At 54.9% G+C, this 9,820-nt stretch overlaps 1 protein-coding gene across 1 annotated transcript; it reads right to left on the bottom strand.

The window, feature by feature from the left end:
• Positions 1–4,577: 4,577 nt before the first annotated feature.
• LOC133359836 (zinc finger protein 271-like) lies at positions 4,578–9,269 on the bottom strand. Its single transcript, XM_061578382.1, has 2 exons — positions 9,152–9,269; positions 4,578–7,508 (listed from the first exon to the last, which is right to left on the bottom strand). Exon 2 carries the CDS (start codon positions 7,409–7,411, stop codon positions 4,583–4,585), a length of 2,829 nt encoding a protein of 942 aa, XP_061434366.1. The 5' UTR covers positions 7,412–7,508; positions 9,152–9,269; the 3' UTR covers positions 4,578–4,582.
• Positions 9,270–9,820: the final 551 nt, after the last annotated feature.

A 9,820-nucleotide genomic window follows, 5' to 3' on the forward strand; every position in this document is an offset into this window, starting at 1 on the left:
TTTGTCTCTCCCCCAGTGGCGATGTTGAACTTCACAACGCTACAAAAGACGCACAACCACGCAGAGATACGGAGGCCTGGATTCTCTGTATCTGTGCGTGACGTCACCCAACCCAGTCCGTGACGTCACTCATTGCGTCCACAGGCCCCTCCCCCCGGGCGGTGGTAACATGACGTAACGCACACAGGCGCGATTGACGACACGACGTCAGTGACGTCAGTGGCCAGGTTGTGCCTCCAAGCACTTGAGGGGTGGACAAAATAACAGAGAGTGGCTCTTAGAATGATGGGGGCATTGGGGCATGGCGGTGAGGTGTGGGAAGCTGTGAACCCCAGGCTACTGTGGGCTTTGCTTCTTCATCAATGGGAGGCAAGACATGGTGGTGGTGACTTACGCCCAACAAAGATGAACATCAGTCAACGCTGATGAGTTTACATGACCTTTATGACCTCCTGTGCTGGCTAGATAGGTGACTCTATAAATGGGTGCTTTGGCACGCGGCTCAACGTTGTGATGATTAGCATATGTTGTATAAAGTGTGATTTTCTTAGTTTAGATTGGACCAAGGGCAAAAACAAATAGCAAGTGTTCATCCGGTGGCTTAGTTTGTTGTATTTGTGTACTTTCTTGAAACGTAAACCCAATAGTTTGTCAGTTAAAAAGCGTTACATGGCAGGCATGGACACAGAGAGACAGACAGCCAAAACAATTGACTTGATCGTATTTGTTACAGTTCAGTATTACATGCAAATGTACGACGTTTCCTCTTAATTTACGAGGTGTTAACAGTGCATTAACCTTTTTGTTGCGTTGAACCGTAACACGTTTCACAACACCGACCATGCGGGCATTGAAATATGGCGCTGTACACGACTTACGAACCGTGCAATGTTACAAACGGAGGGCGGGGTCAGATGGAGCTCGTGAAGGTGGTGGGCAGAGGGGTGACTCGGTGGAACCCGACATGTCACGGACGTTTGTGCATGCGCCTCTTCCCCCTGTTGCGAGAAGCCGGGAGCTCAGGCTGCGAGCTGTGGCCGGGCGTGAAGATGGAATCCTGCGGCGAAGATCCTGGCCTCTCACCCAGTCGCTCGCGAAGCAGCAAACCGAGGAAGGCGCCGGCTGTGAGACCGGCGCGGGCGTGAAACTAAAAAGCGGAGGTCGAGATTCGACCGTCTCCCCGTTGAGTGTGAAGTGAGGGGGGGACGGGCGTCTTGCGTGGAGTAGGACATTCTATCGATGGTCGAGCACGACCGAACGTGGCCACAATGCATTCCTCCCGCCCGCGAGACCGCGCCGTTTGTGAATTACCAACGGAGTCGTCCGAGAAAAATTAAGTGGCAGCAAATTTGCTTCGCTGGACAAGCTGCAATCTCAACCGGCTCTGCCGCAAGCTTCTGAGAACTTATTTAGTATTTGTTGTTGTTTCCCTTCCCCTGAAGTGCGTGATGTGAAGCCTCCCCAAGGTGCACCACCGGTTACTCGTCGAATACACATACGCTACCATAATCGTGTAAGTTCTAATGAGTCTAGACCAGTGGTTTTACTTCTTAACCTGCGGTGCACACCTGGGTGCGAGATGCCCTTTTCTGGGGGTAGCGAGACATGGCAGAATCTTTTTAAGAAGGGTAAATCATCGAAACAGACTCAACACTACCCATAGACTCAACACTGTCTACAGACTTAACACTCATTCACCCACTCACCTATTCCCCTGTCCAATCCCATGAGAGCAGTGGTTATTAAACTGGAGTGCACGCACCACCTGAGGGTGCGAGATTCCCTTTGTTGGGGGTGTGCGAGAAATGGGCAGGTTTATTTTTAGACGGTAAATAATCAAAAACACAAATTAAGCACGGGCACGTAAGTAAACAACTTTGTTCCATCAAGCCCTGCATATTTATTAACATACTTTTTTACCATTGAGAACCAACGGGGTGCAGTGAAGGTTAATAACCACCGCTCTAGAGTGTTTACCAAAGTTTAAAGTGCGTTGCACGTTATCCATCCATGCCTGTTGCGTCGCCCACACCTCCAGATCGCCAAAGGTCCCAAAAAGGTGTTGATTCAAAATTTGGTTTGGTGCCTTCTCCGCCTTTGGGTGACATGGTGGCGAGATGTTAACTACCTCGTCTGGTATACAGGAGGTCGTGGGTTCAATCCCAGCTCTGACATGGCCTGCTGTATATTTGGAATTTGCACGTGTCTCTCTCCCCGTGGTTCGCGTAGATTTATCCCCAGGTCCTCCGGTTTCCACCCCCCCCTCCCCCCCCGACATTTAGAATCAACATCACCAGGCGTTTAGAGAGTATTTGGCTGCTGATATAAGTGTCCACGTGATGATAGGCCACTTCGTTGAGGTATCATTTGTGATGGCCAGGTCACTTCTGTTAGACTGAGCAATAAAACAATAGGCTAACTCTTCATAGTAGCGCGACAATACACGATAGGATAAGTCCTTAAAAATAACAGTATTCATACGGAACCGCGCGAAAAAAACATGTGCCCAATGGCAAAAGTGGACATCAATGAATTAATTGGTAAGATTATGAGTGTGTGTTTGGCTAACAGATGCTTATCAATTGACTAATGGGACATCAATGAATTCGCGGGCAAAATTCCGTGATTAAAATAAATATCTCAAAACAATAGTATTCGTGTGTGTAGATTCGTAACATAGATGCTTATAAATGTTTAGTGTGTCATCAATGAGTTCATTGGTAATATTACGTGATAAAAGAAAACTAATGACTAAAATACTTCTAAATGACCGTATTCATGCATATATTATGAGAGTGTTTTCTGTTTGCATGACATGATTCCTTGTAAAAGGTTTCAGTTTGGTGTTTTAACATCTTAACCCCTGTTTTGTTGCTAGAAAAAGGGGAAAACCTATTCTCATAATGACCAAAATACTTCTAAACGACCGTATTCATGCGGTTCAAAGGACAGAACAATGCTTTTCACGACTAGCGAATAGTTAACACACCACCTGGGGATGGCAACCCTTTTCGAAACAAAACTTCTTGGAACAATCTTATTCATACCGATATGCGCGTTGTATGTGTGTGTTGGACCACAGTCACCACGAGGTCCAATAATTATAGCGGGCAGTATGGTTTGAGTTATCCACGTACTATTCCTGCTAACTGTCCTGCTGAGGTCAAAGGTGAACTTCGTAGTGCAGCGTTCCTTGTACCGAAAATACGTCAGGTTCCCAGCGTGTGTGTCTCGAACACACGGCGTTCTCGGCTGCGCCGTCAGTCTCTCTCCACCGCTGGGGTGGTTGCTGAGTCGCTACGCTGCTCATGCTGGCGGCAGTGCCCGTGCTGGCAGAAATGATGGGTCCGGCTCCTACTGCGTTGATGTGCGCGATGGTCCCGTCGCAAGATAGCGCTCGCAGCTCCTCCGCTGGGTGGCAGCGCGTCACCCCCTTGGCTCCAGACACTGTTGATCCTTGAGCTCGACCTTTGCTGGAGTGTGCTCGGGGCTTCCGATTAAGCACGCCCAAGGATTAACTGCGCGCCCAGATCGATTAACAGTTGGAATGCCTGTGGCCCCGTCGCTCCTCGTCTTGGCAGCTTGCTTCGCGCGAGCATCCTTTGTGCCCCCCACCCTTGCCCCAGGAGGGATCCTGCTGTGAGCTGCTCGTCGGCTGCTCCTCACTCTCCAAAACTCATAAAATGTATTTCTACACCTCTTAGCTTCTCACAACTCTTATAGCTTAGTACAATACAACTTATCGCAGTCCTTGACTCTGCAAGCGACTAAAAACAAGGATAAATGTAGAATAAAACTTTCAGCGATACTCCGTCTGTCAGCGCCGAACTCAATATTTAGCAACACATTGCCCCTCTCTGCAAGACTCGACACCCATGTATGATCGAGGACCATACCCCGTAGCTTGCCGTTGCAAGACTGATTTGGATGGTTCGGCTTCTTTGTTATTTCCGAAATGTTTCACCTCGGCTCGTCTTCTCACAAAGGACCGGAATTCCTTTCATTTCGCTCCTCGGTCTGTGATTGGTCGGTTTCCTTTGACGACGGAAGAACTGTCCATTTGATTGTGACCGTTTGTCCGGTGTACGTGCGTGTCTGTCTGTTCTAATTTTTTGAAGTCATTCCCTAAATCACATCAAGGCCCGACCCCTTTCCCCTTCTTCCAGCAGTCATCTCATGGCCTGTGGACACAGATGCTCTTAATTTCCCCTAAGTGTGGTTCCTTTTGGCCTTTTTTTCGAGGGAGGAGTTCCCAGGTATGCATCACTGCATTTTTTAACGCGCTGAATCCATTTTTATAAGAAAATCTAATAAATAAAAAATAGGCAATATCACTCTTAATATGTTTTTGGAAAAGGAATATATACAACAATGAGCTTCTCGAGTGTTTAATCTCTGCTCCATGAGGCTTGCCCACTCTGCTTAGCCCACATCCTCCACCAGAGCCACCAAATTAACAAAGGTCCCATTCGAGGACTCGCTCTCACTCGACATGCTTGCTTGGAGCCTCCTCCTTCACTCTTCCCACGTAGACCTCAACATCCATTCCTAAAACAGAGACTCGGCCTCCAGTGTGCCACCTTCACTCCAGCCGCGTCTCACAGCCGGGGCTTTCTTCCCGTTCCTGCTTCACAATCGAGAGGGGAACTGAAAAATCTTCCCCACCACATTCTACCTTCACCCCTGTCCATGTCTTGGAGCTGGTGATCCCTTCGCGCTCCCGCTTCACGATCGGCAGGGAGGTGGAAGGATCTTCACCGTCGCATTCCACCTTCACCCCCGGCCAAGTCTCGAAGCTGAGGGTCTCTCCGTGTTCTGATGTTAGCGATGCCGAAGGGGTCGCTAAGGGGGTCACTGAGGGGATCGCCCAGGGGGTCGTTGCGGGACCCTTGCCCCCGAGGCTCGCCACGACCTGCCCAGCGGCAGTCACGCCCTCGTGGAGCCCGGCACTCTTGCGGGCGCTGCGGCGGAGGAGGGGGGGACGGGCCGGCGGCGTCGACGCGCTCGAGCCCGTGCGGGCCTGCCGGCGCGCCCGGAGGCTCGCCGACCCAGAGGAAGCCTTCCCACCTGCGTGCGTCCTCTTGTGCACGTGGAGGGTGCCCAAGTGCGTGAACGAGCTGCCGCACACGTCACACGCGTACGGCTTCTCGCCCGTGTGGGTGCGCTTGTGGATGCCCAGAGTGCCCGACTGGGCAAAGGACTTGCCGCACGTGGAGCACTTGTAGGGCTTCTCGCCCGTGTGGGTCCTCGTGTGTATGACGAGGCCCTTCGACTGGGCGAATCGCTTCCCACACACCGTGCACCCATAAGGCTTCTCTTCCGCGTGGGTCTTCTCGTGGTTGAAGAGCGTCCCCGACTGCTTGAATGCCTTGCCACATGTGGCGCACCTGTACGGCTTTTTGCCCGTGTGGACCCGCTTGTGGGCGACGAAAACGGCCGAGTGAGCGAACGTCTTGCCGCACACAGTGCACGCGTACGGCTTCTTGCTTGTGTGGATCCTCTGGTGGTTGAGGAGGTGGTGCGACTGAGTGAAGTCCTCCCCGCAGACATTGAAGCAGTAGGGCCTCTCGCCCGCGTGGTTCCTCTCGTCTGGTGAGACGTCTCCTGGCGGTGGGGCGAATGCCTTCCCGCGTGGCGCCTGCTTCATGTGCACGCTCTGATGGAAGCATAAGTCTCTCGAATTCAGGAAAACTTCATCACACACCGAGCACTTAAAGGAAGAATCCTCCCCCCCACATTCTACCTTCACTCCTTGCCACGTCTCAGAGCTGGCGATCCCTCCGTGCTCCCGCTTCACGATCGGCAGGGTGGTGGAAGGATCTTCACCGTCACATTCCATCTTCACCCCCGGCCATGTATCGAAGCTGAGAGTCTCTCCGTGTTCTGATGTTCGCGATGCCCAAGGGGTCGCCGAGGGGGTCGCCGAGAGGGTCGCCGAGAGTGTCCCCGCGGGACCCTCGCCCCCGAGGCTCGCCACGACCTGCCCAGCGGCAGTCACGCCCTCGTGGAGCCTGGCCCTCCCGCCGGTGCAGCGGCGGAGGAGGGGGGGATGGGCCGGCGCCGTCGATGCGCTCGAGCCCACGCGGGCTTGCCGCTGCGCCCGGAGGCTCCCCGACCCGGAGGAGGCCTTCCCGCGCGTGGGGCATGCGGAGGGCCTCCCGCCCGTGTGCGTCCTCTTGTGCACGTGGAGGGTGCCCACGTGCGTGAACGAGCTGCCGCACACGTCACACGCGTACGGCCTCTCGCCCGTGTGGGTGCGCTTGTGGATGCGCAAGGTGTCCGACTGGGCGAAGGACTTGCCGCACGTGGCGCACCTGTGAGGCCTCTCGCCCGTGTGGGTCCTCGCGTGTCTGACGAGGCCCTTCGACTGCGCGAATCGCTTCCCGCATGCCGCGCACCCGTAGGGCTTCTCTTCCGCGTGGGTCTTCTCGTGGTTGAAGAGCGTCCCCGACTGCTTGAATGCTTTGCCACACGTGGCACACCTGTACGGCTTTTGGCCCGTGTGGACCCGCTTGTGGGCGAGGAAGACGGCCGAGTGAGCGAACGTCTTGCCGCACACGGTGCACGCGTATGGCTTCTTGCTTGTGTGGATCCTCTGGTGGTTGAGGAGGTGGTGTGACTGAGTGAAGTCCTCCCCGCAGACGTTGCAGCAGTAGGGCCTCTCACCCGCGTGGTTCCTCTCGTCCGGTGAGATGTCTCCTGGTGATGGGGTGAATGCCTTCCCGCTTCGCGCCTGCTTCATGTGCACGCTCTGATGGAAGCATAAGTCTCTCGAATTCACGAAAACTTCATTGCACACCGAGCACTTAAAGGAAGAATCCTCCCCCCCACATTCTACCTCCACCGCTGGCCACATCTCAGAGCTGGCGATCCCTCCGTGCTCCCGCTTCACGATCCGCAGTGTGGTGGAAGGTTCTTCACCGTCGCATTCCATCTTCACCCCCGGCCATGTCTCGAAGCTGAGGGTCTCTCTGTGTTCTGATGTTAGCGATGCCGAGGGGGTCACCGAGGGGATCGCCGCGGGACTCTCGCCCCCGAGGCTCGACATGACCTGCCCAGTGGCAGTCACGCCCCCTACCATCCCGCGGGTGCAGTGGCTGAGGAAGGGGGGACGGGCCGGCGACGTCGACACGCTTGAACCCACGCCGGCCTGCCGGCGCGCCCGGAGGCTCCCCGACGCGGAGGAGGCCTTCCCGCTCGTGGGGCACGCGAAGGGCCTCATGTGCACGCTCTGATGGGAGCAGAAGTCTCCCGAATTTGCGAAAACTTCACCGCACACCCAGCACTTGTAGGGCTTCTCGTCGGCGTGGCTCCTCTGGTGGCTGATCAGCGTGGCCGCTTCGTCCGTGCTGTACGGGCAGTGGGGGCACTGGTATAGCACGGACTCGGTCAGGCCCCTGTGCCGCTTCATGTGGTCCTCCAGGGCGGGCAGGCTGATCACCACCCAGTTGCAGATCGGGCAGTAGATCTTGATCTCTCCTCCCTCATTCACCGTTCCCGTCCTGGGACTGGGGCAAAGAGTGAGGCACACGAAGGAAAATGAATCTCCCTTGCCCCACCCCTGTGAAGTATCGCAAACAAGGCGTGAAGATTGAAACCACGGACACCGGTTGCTAACTGTAGAACAAAGGCAGTGGTCGTCGCTGCGTCGCGTGGCGCTTTCAGATGCTGCTGCTTGTGGCGGACGTCTGGAACGCTCTTCCTCTCCGGTATCAGGAAGCCATTGGGAGCTACGATGCACTTTTAAATCATCATCTAGATTCTAGATTGACAAACTAATTTCTTTAGAACTGCTGCTTGTTGTTGTGTTTAATTTGTTGTCCTTCCCCCGCACCTCCGATTAGCGCGGTTGGCTACTTGTTCTGTTGTTATTCTTGCTGCCTTGCCCAATCTTGATAAATCGAACTTAAACAATGAATTTCCATTTTGCAACTTTCCTACCTTTTGTTCTATTTTGCACTCCTATCGTTTGTTTGTGTGTATCGTGTTTGTGTGTATCGTGTTTGTGTGTATCGTGTTTTTGTGTATAGTGTGTTTGTGTGTATCGTGTGTTTGCCGTTGAAAATCACTGACTCCCCATGCCTATACTGGACATCTGTAGAAAAGAGATTAATAGCTCATCGGATTCCTCCTGCAGTCCAATAAAGATTCTGATTCTGACAGAGATGACTGGCAGATGCACCACCTGTGCCCCCTACTGTGCAAACTTGATGCTCTTAGTAGCCCAGCGCTCTGCTCGTTGTTTTGAGCGTCGCTCCTCTGCGTTACGTTGTTGCTGGAGGGCGACTGCCTCCAACTGCCCAGTAGCAGCGTCCTTCACGAGCCTCCTCCTCCACAGAGGCCGATCTTGACACCGCTGGTACCAGTCATCGTCAAGTCCACTCAGCTCCACATCCTCCCGTACCGCATCAGCGCCATCTCATCTCCAGCCCGTGCCGCGCCCGTTTAGCCCCCCTCGATCAATGCCGTGGCTGGGCATGCGGGCTACATGGCCCAGCCAAAGCAGCCTTGGAGGAGCTCGCCGATGATAGGGACCCTGTCCCGATCCTTCAAGGATTTGTGAGCTCCTCACACTGCGACTCAGACGACAGGTTAAACCCACGATGGATCGTGGGCATGGCCGGCCTGCAAGTTGTAAACCGGCGCAGACACAACAACAACAACCGCCATTCGCCACGAAGTGGCGGTGACGTCACCACGGCGCCTGTGCCAGGCTAGGTGCACTTTGAGGCCGTCACGTGAAGTGTCGAAAATTTTAAATATCCCCCGTGTAGCCTTACCAGACTGTAGGGACAAGTGCTGTTAGCGAGCACCTACGGAAGGCCAGAGCGGCACACGAGGGGGTGGGTGGCCAGCACCACGCCCGGCCGCCTTTGTCTCTCCCCCAGTGGCGATGTTTACCACACACACAGCACCAGGCACACATTTGAGGCTGAGTCGACCTAGGGGAGAACCAGGACCGGTTCAGATAATCGTCACTGGCGGTGTTGGCCGTGAGCGGGAATCGAACTCGGGTCGCCGGGTTCGTAGCGCTAACCGCTGCACCACCGCTCCCCACAGGAGCAAGCCCGCACACAAAGATAAAGATGCCCCAGGTAGCCTCACACAGGCTGCAGTCGCAAGTGCTGCTGTTAGTAGCGAGTAGCAGTACCTATGAAGGGGGTCGGTATCCAGCACCACGCCCGGCCGCCTTTGTCTCTCCCAACTTCACACCACAGAAACACGGAGACCTCGACTCTCTGTCTCCGTGCGTGACGTCACTCAGCCTCGTCCGTGCGTGACGTCACTCAAGTCGTCCACGCCCCCCCCTCGGGGAGTGGTAACATGACGTCACGCACGCACGCGCGAGCGACAACGTCAACCCCTTGTTAACCACAACCCCTGAAACCTCCCCCCGCCCCGCACCCCTCCCGCGCGCGACGTCACCCAGCCATCTTCGGGCGCGATGACGTCACGCGCGCGGTGGGGCTGCAAAGGAGTGACGTCATCCAGTCATAGTCGGATGCGATGACGTCACGCACTCGGTGGGGGTGCAAATGAGTGACGTCACCCGCAAGGCTCGCTGCGGTGAGCGGTGGTGAGGAACCACCTCTCCTCCTCATCATCACGGTGACTAGGAGATGTTGACTACCTCGCCTGGTGTGCAGGAGGTCGTGGGTTCGAACCCGGATCCTGACGATGCCTGCTGCTGCTGTATATTTGGAGTCTGCGTTTCTCTCTCTCATCATCACGGTGGCTATGAGATGTTAACTACCTCGCCTGGTCTACAGGAGGTCGTGGGTTCGAACCCGGATCCTGACGATGCCTGCTGCTGCTGTAT

The sequence above is a fragment of the Lethenteron reissneri genome, chromosome 66 (genome assembly GCF_015708825.2).
Source record: "Lethenteron reissneri isolate LAM-NWPU_2019-01 chromosome 66, ASM1570882v1, whole genome shotgun sequence".
In the NCBI taxonomy this organism is placed as follows: domain Eukaryota; kingdom Metazoa; phylum Chordata; class Hyperoartia; order Petromyzontiformes; family Petromyzontidae; genus Lethenteron; species Lethenteron reissneri.

What these genes read in the sequence shown, in the direction of transcription:
- LOC133359836 (XM_061578382.1), bottom strand. Translation starts at nt 7,411, where the DNA reads ATGAAGCGGCACAGGGGCCTGACCGAGTCCGTGCTATACCAGTGCCCC.